Source organism: Paroedura picta, chromosome 12 (assembly GCF_049243985.1).
Source record: "Paroedura picta isolate Pp20150507F chromosome 12, Ppicta_v3.0, whole genome shotgun sequence".
In the NCBI taxonomy this organism is placed as follows: Eukaryota; Metazoa; Chordata; class Lepidosauria; order Squamata; family Gekkonidae; genus Paroedura; species Paroedura picta.
In genome coordinates, this window is record NC_135380.1 from 16,476,719 (window position 1) to 16,496,854 (window position 20,136).

The 20,136-nt window shown below is 46.2% G+C and overlaps 1 protein-coding gene and 1 long non-coding RNA gene across 2 annotated transcripts; one reads left to right on the forward strand and one right to left on the reverse strand.

The window, feature by feature from the left end:
* The first annotated feature begins 3,852 nt into the window (after nt 1-3,852).
* Nucleotides 3,853-8,173, forward strand: LOC143821892 (uncharacterized). Its single transcript, XR_013225952.1, has 3 exons — nt 3,853-3,902; nt 5,582-5,701; nt 8,053-8,173. It is a non-coding gene; the product is annotated as an uncharacterized LOC143821892 (long non-coding RNA).
* Nucleotides 8,174-8,351: 178 nt separating this feature from the next.
* Nucleotides 8,352-18,263, reverse strand: LOC143821891 (prolactin-releasing peptide receptor-like). Its single transcript, XM_077306381.1, has 3 exons — nt 18,168-18,263; nt 11,580-12,473; nt 8,352-8,985 (listed from the first exon to the last, which is right to left on the reverse strand). The coding sequence occupies exons 2-3, from the start codon at nt 11,996-11,998 to the stop codon at nt 8,352-8,354; spliced, it is 1,053 nt and encodes a 350-aa protein (XP_077162496.1). The 5' UTR covers nt 11,999-12,473; nt 18,168-18,263.
* Between the last annotated feature and the right edge of the window lie 1,873 nt (nt 18,264-20,136).

Below are 20,136 nucleotides of genomic sequence, written 5' to 3' on the forward strand. Positions count from 1 at the left end.
AACCTACGTCAAGGCAGTTTCTAAGAATCGATGATGTACAACTCAAGCAAAATGTCATATAATATTTTCTCTAGCAAGATGTAATGCCATACAACAGCTTCGCAGGAGGGCCAATTATAGCAGATCCCTTGATCTGAAAGGGAATGTCTCTGTGAGAGTAAAGTCGTAGAGTCTGTTCCACGTGGTCATCTTTATTCCGGATCTCAGTCTAATTTACTGGTGCCTTGGATTTCTAAACAGAATAGAGATTTGACCTGGATGTCCCAGATCTGAATCAACACATTACTTCCGAGATGCTGCAACTTTTTAAGGACTCTCAATTTATTTATTTGAACCCCACGATTCTTCCCAGTGGGAACGCAAGGCAGCATGCATAATCCTGTCCTCCATTTTTATCCCACAACAGCCCTGTGCGGTAGGCTAGGCTGAAAGAGTGTGACTGGTCCAAGGTCACCCAGCATGCTTCCATGGCAGGAGAGGGGACATGAGCCCAGGTCTCCCATATTCTAGTCCAATATTCTTAACTATACCACAAGAGATGTTCTCCCAAAGTCATGCTATAGTAAAGAATCCCGGCTGAATATCTCATTTTTGAGCAAAGGGTTTCTTCTGAGCAGTGAAGTCTGAGATGTGCTGTTTTCATCCTTCATGTAAAATTCCCGGCCCTGGAAGAATGCATGCAATTCACCTCCTGCAATCAAATGCTATTGTCAATTCCCGTCCATGCCTTGAAGGGAATTGTGAGTCTGTTACTCATCAGAATAATCTCCCGTCTTCCACCCTTTGTGGCAGGGATGGTGCTCTTTTAGGTTAGGTAAGGTCACATGACTTTCTCTCCCCCATCTTCCCTACCAGCAAACACGCTCTTGGGACTTGATTATTTTTGCAAGGTGCCCCGAAGGTACAAAGTGCTATAAAATGATGCCATTATTCTTTGCTCAGAGCCAAGAACCTTCTTCATTCGACCATCAGTGCACGAGTCATATAATAACTCTTTCCTGCCTTCCTTCATGCAGCAGCCAAAACAGAACTATCCTTTTAAAAGCCTCTATTGGATTCTATTCAGAGAGGTTGATAGTTTCATAAACTCATAGAATCATAGAGTTGGAAGGGGTCATACAGGCCATCTAGTCTATCCCCCTGCTCAATGCAGGATCAGCCTCAAGCATTCTTGATAAGTATCTGTGCAGCCACTGTTTGAAGACTGCCAGAGAAGGGGAGTTCACCACCTCCTTAGGCAACCAATTCCACTGCTGAAGTACTCTATCAATTGTTTCAAATAAGCCGAAAAGCACCCAAATCAATGCGGATTTGGGAACTTTCTTAGCTCATTCCCTGCCTTCAAGCAGTCTGAATAAGGATGGCCAAATCATGATTCAGCCACAATTCGGCCTGTTTAAATGCACCCCCCCCGCCTTCTCAGGCAGTGCCTGAGAAGGTGGGGGGGGGGGAGAGTGCACCAAAGAGCTGATAATAGCAGGTACCCCACCCACTCCCTTTAAATCTTTTTAAGGGATTTAAAGGAAGCAGGCAGGGCTGCTGTCATCATCAGCTGTTTGGCAGTCTGACACTGCCTTTAAATGTGGGCAGCTGGGGAGGAATTTAAAGGGAACGGGCCATCTAGGAGTGTACCCTCTTTGGGAAGAATCAATGTCATAGTAGGCAGAGGGCCCAATGCACATAAGAAAAGGACTTACTATAACCTCTGAAGGACTCCTTTACTACTTCTAAATGAGGGGAGATGGATAGGTGAGGAAAGTCAGAAGCAGATGCAAGCAGGGTAGAGCAACACAAGGATGACATCTGTGAGCTTTGGCCCAGCACTGCATACTTCTCTAGCTGCTTGTTTCCTGTCTCTTCTCTGTGCAGAACCAACCTTACGTTCCAAACCATCTGCAAGAGGCAGCTGAAGAACTGAATTGAATTATTTGGATTTATTACCTGCCACGCTCGGCAAAGCCGGTTCAGTGGTAAAGTATGTGTTTTGCATGCTGTAGATCCCAAAATCATTCCTACTCTCTTCTACTCAAGGTTCTCAGTTGGCAGTCATTGGACAAGACCTTTCGTTGCTAAAGAGTTGTGGCTGATCAGAGCAGACAACATGAAGCAAAATGGGGCTGGATATTGTTAAGACAGCTTAATGACTTGAGGAGAGGAGTGGAGTGGTGGTAGCCGGGGAGGAGAACTTCATTGATACCCCACCTCTCTCCCCAGAGGGAATCCAAGTGGTATATATTGCTCTCCTCCCCTCCATTTAATCCTCACAACAACCCTGTGCGGTAGGTTAGATGGAGAGTTGTGCTAATGGCCCAAAGTGACCCACCAAGCTTTCATGGCAGAGTGGGAATTCAAACCTGGGTCTCCATGATCGTAGTCAGACACTCTTTCCCTACTCCAGCATACAACCTCACTGAGAAGCCAGCTTCAGAACCAGTTTGTTTCGCGGGTTCCAATCTTCCAATCATATCTCACCAATCTTCCAATCATAACTCACGGCTTCCAGTCATATGTCACCAGGCTGATGTGACTGCACATCCTACCGAGAGCGCCATAGTGTTGCCAGCACTGGGGAAATGTGGGGGTGAATCCTGGGGAGGGTGGGATTTGGAGAGGAAAGGGACCGCAACAGAATATAGTGCCATATAAACCACCCTCCAAAGCAGAGGGATTGATCTCTGTAATCTGGAGATCAGGTATAATTCTGGAAGATTTCCACACCCCACCGGGAGGTTAGCAACCCTAGGGTCTGCTCAAAGGAAAACTCTTTGTGTATGATTCCCAGCCATTATTTGTTCATGCAACAGCCAAGACCATCTCATCTGTGTAGCTGACTAATCAAGAGGTTCGCTCCACTTGCTTGCATAAGGGTGTATTTAGCATTGCAAAACAAAGCAATTAGTTGGGCCAGTGTAGTTAGCAGGTAATGGCTGGTGTCGTTGTTGTTTTTTAATGCACTCTTATGCTTCAAGCTCATCTCATCCAGTCCAGTATCACCACTTGATCCCAGGCATCTCTTTAAACCATTAACCACCACCCAGCAGCTTCTTTTGAAAGCATTGATTATGTTTTTTTCTGGAATGAAGATTTGTTTCCAAGAACGGGCCGCTTTGGCCAGGCCACAGAACATAATGCGTTACAGAGGTCTGATATCACAAAAGATACACATAGCAATTAAAGAAAAAGGAGGAGCCCAAGCTGGACACACGGCTATGATTAATAGGCTGAGTGATATTTTTAGCCCGCTATTTCCTGCAGAGGAGCAGTATGAACACCCCTGCTGTCATCACTTCACATCACAGGTTATGATGTCCTTTGGGGGGGGGGCAATATGAAGCAGTTGCACCTGTTTCCTCCCTTTGTAAAACCACATCAATTGTATGGCTGCAACGTCGCTGGAAGCAACTCCTCAGGGTGGCTTGAAGATTATATATATTATATATTTTGGTTTATGATGTGAAAAAAGGCAATGGAGGTACAGACTGAAGCCACTTCTGCCCCCACGCTGCATTCGCAGGCATGAAAGGACACAGGTGAACATGGGAGTCACAAAACTCTCATTGATGTCTGATGAAGTCTTTGTGTCTTCTGTCAGTGAACACCCAGGACTTTGTAACGTGAAAGTGGCTTCTGCCATAGAGTTTTCGCCTGAATACCTGAGCATTGCCACAGTGTTGCTGATGGGATGATGTCACTTCCAGTACACAAAGGAACTGACATCATGGGCTGGGTGGTGGGTTGTTTGTTTGTTTTTGCATCCTTGCATATAGGCACTCTACATATTGGAGGGAGGAGCAATGCATGCTGGGAGAATTTTAACGGTTGTGTTTTGTCAGTTAGAGTCAGTTAACAGAATCTCAGTCAGTGAATGCCTCTGCTTCTATGTACTCGTGTTACTGTCACAGGTAAAAGAGTCTTATGAACAAAGTTCTGTAAGAACATATAAGATTGAATCTATGTTGACATTACAATGTAAGCAATTGAGAAGAAAAGAGAGCATCCTGTCAGCTGTAGAAGAAGAAGAAGAAGAAAAAGAAGAGTTGGTTCTTATATACCAGAAGGAGTCTCAAAGTGGCTTACAATCCCCTTCCCTTTCCTCTCTTTACAACAGACATCCTATGAGGTAGGTGAGGCTGAGAGAAGAAGAGTTGATTCTTATATGCTGCTTTTCTCTACCAGAAGGAGAGTTTACGGCTTACAGTTGCCTTCCCTTTCCTCTCCCCGCAATGGACACCCTGTGAGCTTGGTGAGGTTGAGAGAGCCCTGATATTACTGCTCAGTCTGAACAGCTCTATCAGGATTGTGACTGGCCCAAGGTCTCCCAGCTGCCTACATGTGGAGGAACAGGGAATCAAATCCAGCTCGCCAGATTAGAAGTCTGTACTCCTAACCACTACACCAAGCTGGTGTTCTTCCTGTTTGTTAGCTGTGAATATAAGTAAAAGCGCTTTAACAGGTACTCAAAGAAAATGGAATGATTATATCAAGAAAAAGAATAACTGTCCAAGTAGAAAAGAAGCCGATTTTAACAAATACAGCAACACTGTCTCAAAACAAAATTTCCCCGCTTACTCTCCCAGGCTATCACACAGATTTTTATGTCATATTCAATAAGGATAATGGTTTAAAACATGAACGCAGCCTAAAATTCAATTTTTACAAAACTGGCAATGTAGCCTGGGCCTTCCATCTGCTCCTTGTAAGCCCCCCCCGGCAAGCTGATTGATAATGGGGCTGGGAGCTGGCTATGGGGGATCTCCACCTTCAGCACCCCTCACTGGCAAGTTGATTGGCAGCAAGGGGTAGGATGTGGCTGTGGTAGATCTCCATCTCTAGCAGTGGGCTGACTGCTGCTTCTTGTGAACTTGTAGCCTTCTCTTTAGACACCAAGGAAGCAACCTTGAAGGGCAGCTCTTAAAACTGACCTAGATGTCATTTGAACCCCTCCCAAGTACGAAGCACTGATTTGTTAACTAGAGCAGGGGTAGTCAACCTGTGGTCCTCCAGATGTCCATGGACTACAATCACTGGCAGGGGCTCATGGGAATTGTAGTCCATGGACATCTGGAGGACCACAGGTTGACTACCCCTGAACTAGAGATCAGAGTCAGAAAATAAGGAACGTCTCTGGTAAATGTGGACAATTGGAGCATACGAACAGAAGCAAAACAGCTCGGAGGGCTCCTCCAGCTTTCGGATGCAGTGCCCTGTGCAATCTTTTCCAGTTCTTGGGTTCTATCTGAAACCCTTAACAAGATGCCTTTGTAATCCTGCGCAGTAGTTAAAATAGTCACGTTCCTTTCGGTCTATGGGCTGGCTACACAATAACCCCTTTGTGAAAGACCCTTTGGCTTCCGGCTTTAATTTGGCCTGTTTTAGCACTTGCCCATAAGGGACGGCGAAAATCCTAAATAAGTAAATAAATAAATGGCGCTTTGATGTCTTTTTGTCTGTGATGTTTGCAAATTATGCCACAGAATTTTCCAGGGCTCTATAATCATGTTTTGCCAAAGCAAATCAAAAGCGGCGGAGTGTATGTTGTGATGAGAAAGTGCCAGCCTCAGTCTCTGTAATCTCGTTGCAGTTCCAAATGAGCAGTAATGGCATTCCAAAGGGGGAGAAAATCGAGCCCATTTGCAGGATGTGAGAATCAAAGCCTAATGATGCCTGCTGGACCTTCAAGGAGAGTGGAATGATTTTTTGGGTGAGATCTGGCCTGCGGTTGTCACCATCAGGATATTAGGATGTGTTGAGAGAATCTTTTAAGGATGACACCAAACATTTTTCACAGGAACTGTGCTGTGTGTAGGAGCTGAGATGTGAGGTTTAAACTAAACGTGCCGGAACAAAGTGTGGAAGGCTGAGAGCTGGGTCACTTGTATGGGTTCATTTAGAGTGGCTTTAACACTTTCTACCCCACTGCTCAACATAGCCCATACAATTATTGCTTCAAACTACCAAAGAAAGAGTAAATTATAAGTCAGCCATATGAAAAGCTAAAGCAACAGATGGAGTGCTTCCCTCAAAATTCAGTTTATAACACATGATATCACATACTTGGGCACCTAAAAAACATGCATTGGTGTAGTGGTTAAGAGCAGTGGGCTTGTAATCTGGAGAACCAGATTTGGTTCCCCACTCCTCCGCATGCCTGGTCATCTTGGACCAGTCACAGTTCTCTCAGAGCTCTCTCAGCCTCACCTACCACACTGGGTGTCTGTTGTGGGGACCGGAAGGGAAGGTGATTGCAAGCTACTTTGAGACTCCTTTGGGTAGTAAAAAGCAGGATATGAAACTCCAGCTCTTCTCTATCCAGTCCAGGGATGTCTGTTCTGATTTACAGCAGCCCTTCTTGATGTTCCCTGGCGGGGAAATAGTACAGGAGGAAATGGTTGCTTCACCTGTCTTTCAGGGTCAGATTCTTAATCTTCTAAGTAGCTGTGTTGATCACTGTATTCAAAACAATATAAACCCCAATATGGGATGTTGAGACCATGAGTCTTCTCCACTGTGTCTAGATTTGCCACTGATTGCATATAAATTTGCCTGTTTGAAGTCCCTGATTCTGCCCAAATTATTAATTTGTTCAATGGAGGTGGGAAAAGGACCAGATCCCTATGGAGAAATGGTTTCCCAAGGGGACCCTTGCAGGTTAACTGTAGCCCTGTTCTGGGCTGTGGCCCACCAATTGAATAATTATTCATTGGAAAACTAAATCGCACTCAGCCTTGTGAAAACTAATGGAGTTACAATTACAGAGCATGGAAGGGTGCAAGCATGGTAAGCCACACTGCCATCTTCAGGACATCTTTAGCTATTTTTGGATTGCCGCATGGAGGAGCAAGTTTAGAGAGATACTTTGACATTTGGTCCTTGTCCCTTCTGTGCCATTCTGACAAACAGCTTCTCATGAATTTTGTCATAAAAACAGCCCTTTGTGAATTGACACGACTTACACATGAATGATACAGGGACAGTCAATCTTGCTCAGTCTAAGCCAATGAAGTTCATATCTGTCGATTCTGATCTTGACTTCAATCATACTTCTGTGAACAAAGTCAACTCATTGTTTCTGAAATATTTATGGATGTGCCTCAGTAACCCTGTTTGTTGCTTTGGCATAGCAGTACAGTGGCTGTTACAAAAGGAAAAAAATAACTTCTATTCATTGGCTTCTATTTAGGCATTTATTATATGCAAACTGAGTCATGATTTAATATATGCACACTGAGTTTGAGCTTAAGTGAGTGGGTTGGAAGGTAAAGGAGAACACACAATAACCGTCAGAGTAGTTAAATGGCCACCAAGTAGCATTCATGAGATTCAGTTACAGAAGACACCTGAAGCATCATTTTCACAGTTAAGATGGGGAATTTCTCCATGGTCTAAAGAATATTTAAAAGGTCCATCACAATACTACTCAAAACTAATAAAAGTGATTTAGTCCATGTAGTGTGATGGTTAAAGTGTCACTTTAGCATCTGGGAGACCCAGCTTCAAATCTGCCGTCTCCTATGGAATCTCACTGAGGAGCTTTGGACCAAGCACTCTTTCATACCCATCCCTACCTTTAGTGGTTTTGAGAGTCATAGTCCTTTAGCCTGAACATCAACCTAGTAATTTACAGAGGGGGTTCATTGGCAATTAACATATCACTATAGTGTTACAGTGCACTATAGCATTATGTTACAGTGCTATAGTGTACGGTAAGCACTATAACACTATGTTGCTGTTGTTGTTAGGTGCGAAGTCGTGTCCAACCCATCGTGACCCCATGGACAATTATCCTCCAGGCCTTCCTGTCCTCTACCATTCCCTGGAGTCCATTTAAATTTGCACCTACTGCTTCAGTGACTCCATCCAGCCACCTCATTCTCTGTCATCCCCTTCTTCTTTTGCCCTCAATCGCTCCCAGCATTAATTAATAATTAATGTTAATTGCCAATGAACCCCCTCCATAAGCACTGTGTTGTTGTAAAGTCCCTGTGGAACAGAAAAAAGTATATGAGAAATCCACCTGGCTAGATGCTCTATCAACTGCTTCTTCATTTGCAGCAACAAATAAGAACATCATTACCATCTGAAATCAGTCTTTACCCCCACAACAACCATGAAAGGACTGGCTGAGAGAAAGCATCACTACGAAGGATGCCAGTAAGTTTCACAGCACAGTGTAGATTTGAACCTGACTTTCCAAGATACTAGTCCAACATGTTAACCACCTCACCATGCCAGCTTTCATCAAAGATTCCACAGAGATGGAGGCATCTACAAGTGAAGATGAGATAACGGAGGAGAGCCAGTTTCCTGCTCATTGCAATGCAAGCAGCAAAGTGGAGCATAGATTTGCGCTCTCAGAGCATCACGCTAACAGCGACACAATTATTGGTTGGGATGATCTTCCGTTTGAAGGTGAACATCTCTTTCAGCTCACTCCGGAAGCGATCGTGCAGCCAGGCGTAGAGGAAAGGGTTACAGCAGGAGGAGCTCATAGCAAACCAGTGGCAGAGCAGCTGGATCAGAAGGAAGTAATCCTTGTTGATCAGGTTGATGTCTATCTCGCGGATGATGTTGAAGACATGGATGGGGAGCCAGCAGATGGCAAAGGCGGCCACCACCAGCACGAGGAGGCGGAAGATCTTCCTCTTCCGCACACGATCAAACTCGCTCTGGCTCTGTGTTGGGTGGCCAGGCACCACGCGGTTCTTTAGCTTGACGGTGATGCAGAAGTATGAGAGGGAGACAGCGGAGAGGGGCAGGATGTAAGTGATGATCAAGGCGCTGTAGGCGTACGCCAGGCGCTCCTTCTCTTCTTCCATCCAGAATTCCTCGCAGATGGCAAAGCCTTCCTTCTGGAACTCCACATGGTAGGTGTGGACGATAGCCGGGGCCACCAACGCACAGGAAAGCAGCCAGATCCCCCCTATGATGTACACACAGGTCCTGAACGAGATGCGCTTCTTGAGAGGGTGAACAGTGGTGTAATATCTGGGAAGGAAAGGACAGGGGTGAGTGTGACATCCCTCTACTGCGTTCCCTTTCTTCTTGCCTGGTGTGGTCCACTTAACTTCTTGTTATTATTTACAGCAATAGTAGTCAATGGATCTCCGTGCATGGATTTGAAGGCCAGAATGGAGTTCTACAGGAGCGCAAGGGTGCATGTGTAACCCTTTGTAATGGGGAAGGTTCAATTCAATAAAAGACAGCACCTTTATGGCCTGACAAAATGAGAAATTACTTCAAAAGAAAAGAAACCATTTCAGGCATTGGATAAATTTAACTATAACAATATTTATCAACCTCAGAACTGTAAAACTAGATATATAACAAAATCATAATGGCTATGAGCATAGCAACATTAATGGGAACAAAATCTTCAGTGTCCTTCAAAAAGGGCACTCAGCACAGAATCAATCCTAACACACTGGAAGGAGAAAGTCCAACTTTAAATTATAGAAGTGCCTGGCTGCTGCTTCTGATCTTCCACTTCAGGAGTTGACTTGCTGCTGCTGCTGCTGCTCAGGGACTCACTCCCTGGCTTGGCCTGCAAAAGAATTAGCAGTTCCCTCAGTCAAGCTCTGGGCCTTCTCTCTCCTGCTGCAGGGCCAGACTGCCTCAGAGGGGAAAAGCCTTACTTCCAAACAGTACACAATTGAAAAGAAATTATAAGGTGCAACCTTCCCCCCTGGCCATTATGCCCACCAAGTACCTGCAAAAGAATTAGCAGTTCCCTCAGTCAAGCTCTGGGCCTTCTCTCTCCTGCTGCAGTGCCAGACTGACTGAGGGGTGGGGCTTTTGCACTAATATATGAGCAACTTACTTACTGCTCATGCTCAGTAACCTTTGGCTTCCTAGGCCTAAATCCTAAACTGATGGAATTTATTAAAACAAAAATGACATGGGTTACACATGCATTGGTTGCCAGTCTCCGGGGGGTTCATCAACCGAAGAGAAGGATGAACGAAAAAGGTTTTATACAACTGCAATCAAATCTATTCAGTATTTCTTGAACTCTCTAGCTCTTTCTTAGAATGTCAATTGACCATAGGTTCTGTTCTCTATGAGGAGGATCCCCTGTAGTCACCGTGCTTCAAAGTTCAGATTCTAACCCAAAGTTAGGTTTCTAACATTTTTGTGGAACCATGTATGGGAAATTTCCAAGAGTGTTTTTCTGGCGGGGGGAGGAGATTTCATTTTTCAGGGGTTAAAAATAGTCACACAATGCTTCGCGTTTCCTCTCAACATTTGTAGAAAGCTCGTGTGTGACCACGGACTTATGGCAACCCCTTAGGGTTTTCGAGGCAAGAGGTGTTCAGAGGCAGTTTGCCATAGCCTGCTTCGGTTTAGCAACCCTGAACTTCATTCGTTGGCGCTCTCTCACCCAAATACTAACCAGACTGCTTAGTCTCAGAGATCTGACAAAGATCAAGCAGCCTACTAAATAAACTGCAGGTCCTCCAAGCAACCACTAGAGGCCTCAAGGTATTAGCATAGGCATATTTGGACATCTTTGCCTGTTTCTTTTTGATGTGGAAACATCTACTGGTGCAGCCCCTCAAACGGATGTTACTATGGACATGATGTCCATAGTCCTGCCCGCAAGGACCATGCCAGTAGATGGAGAGTGCGGGCAGCCTCGAAGAGCAAGCAGCAGCGGCGAATTGGGTTCAGCTCTGAGCCTTGCCAGCCAGCCACTGTCACTGCTCATTCTCTGAGACCACCCCCGCCCACAGGAGAACATGGGCAGCCTCGAAGAACAATGGGCAGCTGGAAAGGCTTAGAGCCAAGCCCCGTTCACCATGCTGCTACTGCCTGTCCTCCAAGACTGCCTGTACCGTTATAGAGTGCAGGCAGCCTTGGAGGACAATCAGCAGCAGCGACGAACAGGGCCTGGGCCTGGACCTTGCCAGCTGCTGCTGACACTTGTCTTCCGATGCCAGCCCTGCCCTCAGGAGAGTACAGGCAGCCTGGAACGGCAAGTGGGGGTGGCTGGCAAGCCCCAGAACTGAGCTCCACCACACCACTGCTGCCTGCCCTCCAAGCCTGCCCCTGCCCTCAGGAGAGCACGTACAGGTAGAGGAGGCAAAAGTGGAGGCAGTGCAGGGAGCGGGGCCTGGCACCCAGACTCGCCAGCCATCTCTCCGGCCATTATGTGGGATGTTTCCACGCAATGGCCAAGAATCCAGTTGCCAGCTCTTTTATTTGATGCTTCCTGACAGTCCACTGACTCATCCAGTGTTGATGTTAAAGAAGCTTGGCTCTGTGTGTCCTCACTTGGTGAGACAAGATGGTCAAGCATTAGAGACAGGCCTTTTCATAGATTCAGGTGGACAGTCGTGTCAGTCTGGAGTAGCCTTCAATGTGCTACTTCAACAAAGTAGCCTTCAACAAAGTTTGAATGCGATGGCACCTTTAAGATCAACCAAGTTTTATTCTTTATTCTTATTTATTCTTACATCTGCTTCCTTACAATCCCCCAGAAAGGCCACATCATAGGATACCCCAAATGTCTTCCCTTGGTGAAAGAGGTAAGTGAAGGCTTTAAGGCTGGGTCAGTCAAGGGGGAGACATTCAGCAGTTACCTGTCCACCGCGATAGCCGTAAGAGTGAAGACAGACACGTACACTGTCATGGGCTGCATCAGGAATACAAAATAGCACAGGAACTTCCCGAAGATCCAACCCTGGGGGTTGAAGGCATATGCCAGAGTAAAAGGGACACAGGTGGTACACATCAGCATGTCTGAGAAGGCCAGGTTGCCAATGAAGAAGTTGGTAACGTTGTGCATTTTCTTGGTCTTGCAGATGACATAAAGAAGGAGATAGTTGCCAAAGATCCCCACCAGCACCACTAAGGTGTAGCAGGGGATCAGAAGGGGCTTGAAAGACTGGATCAGCTGCACGCCTGTAAACTGGTTACTGGAATTGGAGTTATTCCAAAGCACAACTTCATAGGTGCTGCCATTGAATGGCCCATTGTCCCAATGGCCAGGGGTTTCCATGAGTCAAAGACAACAGGGATTGATAGTAAATACAAATGGCAGTAATTGCAGTAGGACGAGCCTTCTGGATACTACTCTGGAGTCATGGCCACAGAATCGTGCCTTTCAGATCCTGGCTTCCCTGCACAGGTGAACAAATCCATTTCTTTCATTTGATCAGAGCTAGAAGGCCAATATAACAAGGGAAGTTGTTTCGGCCTAGGTCAGTTTGTGAAGGGGAGTCTATCGTTCCAACGGCAATGCATCATCATGGACCATCTTGAGATGGTGTATCTTTCAAGGGCAATTTGTTTTCCTCCCTGAGGCTCTTGCCAATTTAACGCACACTTTTTCTGGTGCCTTTCCGTTTTCATACGTGCCACATTGGAAGCCTCTTCGTAATTTTGGTGTTCCACTTCAGCCTTGCAAAAATTTCTGTGATGAGTCTTGATGGGCAGCCTTTAATATTCAAGGGCATGAATTGCTCCACATATGCCTGAGAAAACAGATTTAAAACGGAGAGTTAAAACAGGAGAGATTTTGGTAAACAGCTTTGCCCTAAAGACTGGCAATACGGGAAAGACGCATGATGATCATGATGCCGGGCTCAGAGCAGACAGATTCTGCTGTGAGATTTGGAATTCTGCTTAGAGCAGTTGCAGGTGTGACACCTTTCCAAATTGCTCTAAGACTGCCAAAAAGGATAGCCAACCTCTGGCTCATGGGAACTGGATTTTTCTACCACCCCAGGAGAAGGAGCATACAAACCATTTCAGGAATCCTTACATTAGAAGGTGGGCCCTATGGCATTGTAACCCACTAAAGTTCCTGTCCTCCCCAGGATAGCCAGTCCAAATCTCCAGAAGTTTCCCAGCCTGGATCTGGCAGCTCTACCCCCCCCCCCCCCATCCTTTGCTGGTGGCCAGAAGGAACCTGACCAACCCTGTGGATCATGGTCACTTCCCAGAAGTGAGATCCGTTTGTCAGTGACACTCTAGGAATCCCCACCCTGCTTGGAGCCCTACCTTCAAAGCTGCCATTTCCTCCAGGGGGACTAATTTTTAGTCTAGAGATCAATGGTAATTCTGGGAGGGCTACAGGTCCTGCCTTAAGACAGGCCACCGGAGCAATGTCTCCAGGGAAGATTCATTTGCCGTTTAAAATACCCGGTACGTCAACTGTATTTGCCTCCACACAGCTAAGAGCATTCGTCCTCTCATCACGAGCAGCAGTTCCCAGTTGGAACTCCATTGATTTCTGGGGGTGGACGATGATTGTAATTTTCTTGCCCTTCCGATTCAGTTTGAGAGGCTGCAAAAAGTACAGTTCCTGCCAAGCCCAGCAGGGAAGACTGGGAATAGTAATTTGCAGTTTACAGAGGCCCAGTGAGAGCCTACCTGTTCAAAGAACAATCGCTGTGGCACGTGACTTCCCTTCCCTTCAGATACATTAAGGGTAGTGGACTGAAGAGGGAGCAAGTGTCTGGGTTGGAAGGCAGAACCATGGGATGGATACCACTCTGCATGCGCATAAATGAACGTTCCAGATTGTTAGACCTTACATTTTCAGGACAACCTGACAGAAACAAGAGCCAGTGTGTGCGTTACAGACACATGAGATGTTTCCCATTTTAAAATGCTCCGCTCCTTGGCAAAGCAGCCCTGTAAGGTTTTCTTGAGCCAGCTGGGACTGGGGGATCCCCTGGAATTATGGCTCATCTCCACATTTACCAGTTCCCCTGGAGAAAACGGCTGCTTTGGAGGGTGGAACGAGCATTATACTCCAGGGCTTCCGGGACCGTCAAGAAACCCCAGGGTTTCCTGAGGCTCTGGTTGAGAAAGCCTGGTTCATAATCACTTTAGTCTTGAGAATGAAGCAGGGGGTAAAAGCATGACAAAAGCAGCCTCAGAAATTGCAGAGAAACAGTGACTAGAAAGCAAGCCGAGTGCTGAAAGGATGAAAAGCAACACAGAATGGCAAATAAAGCCCAACAGAGGTGTGGAATGAAAGTGACGGGAAATGCAGAGTTGTTCTGAAGGTCTTCCTAATGGCAACCCTAGTGAAGAAAGATGCTTTGTTTGGAGAAAAAGCAAACCGTTCCTGAGAGACCCATCAGAAGGCACCATGCTGCCCACGGGTCTACAATTAGGGTTGCCAACTGTTGCTTTGAAAATGCTTGGAGAAGCCAGCACTGAGAAGGGAAGTTACTTCTGCTATTTTTTGATGCTCCTCATGGCAGATTCTATGCATGTGGGGCAGGAAAACCAAAGAACACCAAGGCTGAAATAACAGGAGGAGGAAGCACTAATATTAGTGAATGGAAAAGAGAGAGGGAGCATAATCAAAATGTGCCAGCAGTTAAGTCTGACGGAGTAGTAATTGTTGCTGTTATGTGCGAAGTCGTGTCCGACCCATCTCGACCCCATGGACAATGATCCTCCAGGCCTTCCTGTCCTCTACCATTCCCCGGAGTCCATTTAAGTTTGCACCGACTGCTTCAGTGACTCCATCCAGCCACCTCATTCTCTGTCGTCCCCTTCTTCTTTTGCCCTCGATCGCTCCCAGCATTAGGCTCTTCTCCAGGGAGTCCTTCCTTCTCATGAGGTGGCCAAAGTATTTGAGTTTCAGGAGTAGTAAAATACGTAGCATGTATTTATCAGTGTTCAAAGCATAAGAGGTGTCCTGCTGGATCAGGCCAGTGGTTCATAAAGGTCACTTCGGCACAGAAATTTTATCCCGCCTTTTATTCCTAACTATGGCCGTTTCCCCCCCTTTTACTCCCATGTGAAAATGGGCTCATTTTGTGCACTAAGTGTGTGGCTCCTGAGGCTTTCTGCTTTAAACCAGCTTTGAAACAAACAAGCCCCCAACCTCCAACCCCTTTGTGCTCCATTCTTTCCCTTTTTCAGCCATTTAAGGGTTTAAAAAAAAAAAAACAAGGCTCAGTTTTTAAAAGGGGAACTGCTAGGCCAAAATCATGTTGGTTCTTCCATGCTGATGTGACAAAGGGAAAGGGACCAGGGAGAGGCTGCAGCTAGTGGCACAGGAGCAGAGTGTGCAGGTGCCATCCCATCAGGTGAGGTTTAAGGATTTGCGAGGCCCGTAGCCAATGTAAGGATTTGTGGCCCTAGCAGAATATGATTGTGACAGGAGCAGCGAGGGCAGAGCGGCTTCCCACAGCAGAAAGAGCTATCACTCTGGGTGTCCATAAAGAGGACATGGGGGGGGGGGGGGAGAGGACCCTGATCCATGGAGGGAAGGCACCACGTGGGGCCCCTTTAAGCATGGGGCCTGTAGCACATGCTACATGCGCTGCATGGATAAACCAGCCCTGCATCCCAGATAGGGTTGGCAACTTTCGGGTGGGACCTCAGGATCCCCATGAATTACAGCTCATCTCCAGACTACAGAGATCAGTTGCCCTGGAGAAAGTTGATCCTTTGGAGGGTGGACTCTATGCCATTGTACCCCACTGAGTAAGGTGACCAGATTTTAACATTCGTAAATCGGGACACCATTAACCGGGGGGGTTCTTGATTAAAAATTTGGTCTACATGGAGCAACAAAAAGTTTCATAGAACACAAAAATAGTATTGTGATATTTTTTAAATTTCAACATAAGTACAATTTGCCAGCTACCCCCAGATGCCCCTCCAAAAGTGGGACAATCTGGTCACCTTACCACTGAGGTCCCCAGGCTCCATGCTCAGAACCTCAGGAGTTTCCCAATCTGAGGGACCTGGCTGGCCTAGTCCAGGGGCATCTCCACCTCACTTGCCCCACACCAGGAGCAACATTTTCTGCTGCTGTGTGGAAGGGGCCCTAATCTAGTCACCTAGGATAGCCAGCTCTTCATTGAACAATGCCTGTAGTCTTCCTGGTAGTATTACGGGAACTCTCTCTCCATCCCAGTACCCCACACATAATTTTATAACCCTCTATCCTGCCTGCCCCTCCCCCCTCCCCCGGACCTTAGTTTTGGTTTTCTAAACTGAGAAGCTACAGATGCTCTAACCTTCAGGTGCTCCACCTTCTTAATCCCGGTGCTTGCCTAATTCTGCCCTTTCCCCAGCATTGCCCTATCCTCTTTGAGATGCAGGAAGCAGAACTGCGCATAGCATTCCAAAGAAGCCACATTGTAAGGGTGTCAGATGTTTTTATTTTTAATCCTTTCCCTAATAACCCCAGCGGGAAGTTTGTCTTTTTACTAGCTGTTTACTACAATGCCCCAAACCCATCCACATAGATTTAAATTTAGGATATATATTTTTTTGCTCCATTGTGCATCATTTTGCATTTATCCACACTGAACATGTTCCATGTTGTTGCTTTCCAATTTAGAGAGCTCTTTGTGGACCCCTTCACTATCTGCTGTGGTTTCCCCATTCTCAATCGTTCCTTGCTTATGTTACCTTGTGGAAATCCTTATCGCAATCTGTAAGGTAGGCGATTCTCATTATTCCCTGTACAACAGATGCAGAGCTGAGATATTGGGGTCACTGTGGGTGAGCAGGTAGTTGCGGATTTCCTGCATTCTGCAGTGGGTTGGACTAGATGACCCTGAAGGTTCCCTTGAGAATTTATGATTCTATGATTCTAAGAGAGACTCTGCATAGTGAGCTCACAACCAAAGTGAGGCTTGAACCAGGGACTTCCCAGATCCTAGTCTAAGGTAACCAGATTTTAACATTGGTAAAGCGGGACACCATTGACCGGGGTGGGGGGTGGGGGTTCTTGATTAAAATTTGGTCTATATGGAGCAACAATTTTTTTAATAGAACGCATAGAACGCAAAAATAATGTTGTAATATATATATATATATTTAATTTCAACATGAATACAATTTGCCAGGTGCCCCCAGATGTCCCTCCAAAAGTGGGACAACCTTACCATAGTCCCTAGTTTTGCCACTCAGCACTAAGACCCCAAGTGGTGTCAGGTTTAACATGTGAAACTGCAGAGATCTGGGTTCAGATCCCCACTCACTCATAAAGATCACTGGATGTTCTTGGTCAAATTTCTTTCTCTGTTTCTCAGCCTGTCCTACCTGTCAGGGTTGTTGTGAGAATAAAATGGAAGAGAGGAGAACCATATGTACTATCCCCAGCTCCTAGGAGGAAGTGAGGGGCAACATTATTTTAATACATCATTTAGTCTGTGTTTCTCGCCAAGACTCAAAGCAGATTACTCCATGTAAGTCAGCACAACCAACAGGGTGGGTTAAAAATGTTAGACAGACATAAAACCCTCATTTGACCCTTTGTATATTACCTTTCCTACAAAGCACAGATGTGTAAATACACGTTAACCTACCAAGATGGACCAACTTGAGATTTTGTATCTCATATAAACATCATGCAAAAAGCCGTACAAACATCATGCAAAAGCCAGTCCATGTCTAGTTACAGAAAGCAACATCACCTGACTGTCCTGGGGATTTTTTAGACTCCATTCTATGGAGCAAAGGATTTTACTGTGGTTGCACATTCTTGCAGGAAACAGTTGAAAAAGCCTTCCAAAATCTCTGTTCTGTCACGTACCTGAATTGAACAGTTTTCTTCCCCGTTAAACCTGCAATCTCTCTCTCTCTCAAAAAACTAAAAAAAAAGCACCAGGGGACAGACAACATTACCCATTGGCAAGAAATCACTTCACATACATTATCCCATTGTAATTATTCACCCTACATTGAAGATGGAGGCTGAGGCTGGCTTTCGTAAAATTACTTAGCCTCTGCTTTTCTTTCCCAGAAGTACAGCTCTATTGAAGTCACTCGGACTTCTTTTATCTTTCACCCGGCATTCCAGACACAAAAGTTCTTTCAAAGCTATGTCACAACAAGTCTCCAAAGAGGAGAACCAGCTAGCAAAATGGGACCAAGGCATGCAACCTCCTGCTTTCCGTTTTTTAACCTCCCCTTCTTACGGAAATGATGCTGAGCATCTCAAGCATGCCGTTTCTGTACTCCGTACTTCCAGGATCTGAGAAAGACTTTTTACAAACCGGCATAAGTGACCTGAGACGCTCCACTCTGCTTAGCATCTTTTGAAGCATCACACCATCCTTGTCATTGCTGCCAAACAGCCAGGAGGAGTGAGTGAGAAGCACTTCTCACCGCCTTAGATTTAATGACATTACAAATCAATGACATTTGGACATGCAAACAGAAATCATGCGTCCTGTACTGACCTGAAGCTCAGCTAAGTCAGGATGAGAAAGCAGAAAGGTACCTCTTTCTATGCAGGAGACATGGGAGGAAAGTTTGGCATCTCTCTCTTTCTCTCTCTCTCTCTCTCTCTCTCTCTCCCTCTCCCTCTCTGTGCACCAGCAGAACAGGGAGGGGAAGAGGCAGGGAGGAGGGACAGACTCCAACCTGCTGCCTGTTACTTTTTCTGATGAAAGCTGCTTCTTTTTCAAGCACACTTCCAACTCACTAGCCCCCTCTGCCGATTGCTCTCTGTCTCGCTGTCTCTCTGTCTCTGTCTTTCTCTGTCTCTGTCTCTGACTCTGTCTCTCTGTGTGTACAGTGATCTCAGAGGGGATGGATGTTGGTCTCCTGTCCCTCACCCCCAATCCTGGCAATTTCACTTTGCTGCATTAAATAGCAATGCTTTTGACCACAGGGCCTTTGGCATCAGCGCTCGGTTCCACTGCAGGAGTCATGCAGCGTGTTTGCTATTTAAACCCTCTTACCATTTCTGACATGCTTTTGAATTTTTTGTAATTCCAAACTCCCCCCCCCCCCCCACACACACACCACATTATTTTTGTTGATACAGGGGGCATGACAGCCCGGTAGAGTCAGCTGGTATTAATGGCCCCGTTTGCAGGCGAGACACTGAGCGTGACGCAGAGCGACTTAGCTAATTCATGGCGGGCGCAAGACCGCCTGATGCACGGCTTGTTCTCTTAGCCCCCAGATAGCACCGATTCCTGTGCTGATGCTTTAAAAATGTTCATTTTATAGAGTCCTGGTGTTGCTTTGAGTTTTTTCTGCAACCATGAACCAAAATCTTTTCCAAGAAAGCCGGACCAAAGAATGGCCCCCAAAAGAGCATTCTCAGATGGCCGCTCCTATAATCTCTCATCCCTGCTTGCTGGTCACTCTAAGAGCCAGGAGAGCCAAGAGAAGGGTCAGCCAGGGATCCTGCTGAGACCAGAATGCAGTCCAGTCGCCGTTTCAGATATATGGTTGCCACCCTCGGTGAGGGGGGGGGGAGCTAGAGACCTCCCAGAATTACAGCTGATCTCCAAATCTCCCCTCGGAGAAAATGGCTGCTTTAGTGGGTGGACTGGATGGCATTATACCCTACAGAGGTCCTTCCCCTTCTCATTGCTGCCTTCCTCATACTCCCCCCCCCCAAAATCTCCAGGAATTTCCCAACTGGGAGTTGTCAACTGTACATGGGCCCTGCACAGCCATCTGAACTTCCTTGAAGTCATCCTAACCAGCTGCGTGACATTCTCAGCGTGTTCTTGCTGGACTTGCTATAAATTGCCTGCAGTTTAGTAGCACTTTACACACGGACTCAGTCTTAGTATTAATTGTCCCTCACCTGGTGATGGGGCATGTGGGGGGGGGGGCAGGAAATCCAAAAGAACCAGGAAAGCAGGGACCCAGGGATATTGTGAAGGCGTAGGGACTGACAGAGACAAACCTCTGAGCTGCAGCAAAAGCACAGTGCAGAAAAGCCTGGGGTTCCAAGAAGAGACATTTGGAGCAAATTTGTACAACTGGGCGAAATCTACATAAAGATGCACTGCAGGAGAGAGAATAAGCCTGGGAGAAAAGTTGCCAGCTCTTTGTATCTTACTGCAGAGTTTCATCTTAATTAACGCTCCCTTTGAACCCATCCCGATGCCGAAGGGAAAGTCTTTGTGTTGCCTTACCCATAAAATAGCTCTAGTGAGGTAGTTAATGTTTATCGCATACAGCCCACAGTCTTGCATTATTGATGCCTGCAGAGTCCTTACGGATTACTCTTCTTATGACATGTCGTTATCAATAGGGCAGGGCTTCATTGATTGCATTGCCATCTTTAAACCCACAAAGACCCTCAGGACAGCACCAGCAATATAGGGCTTAGAATTCTATGGGTGGTCCGTCGCACAGAGAGATTTCCAAGAAGGCGCTGAATGCTCATGCCACGCAAAAGCT

Coding starts and splice junctions, on each gene's coding strand:
- LOC143821891 (XM_077306381.1), bottom strand. CDS start 11,998: ATGGAAACCCCTGGCCATTGGGACAATGGGCCATTCAATGGCAGCACC. Junction 8,986..11,579: donor ACGGCTATCGCGGTGGACAG/GTAACTGCTGAA, acceptor TTTCCTTCCCAG/ATATTACACCACTGTTCACC.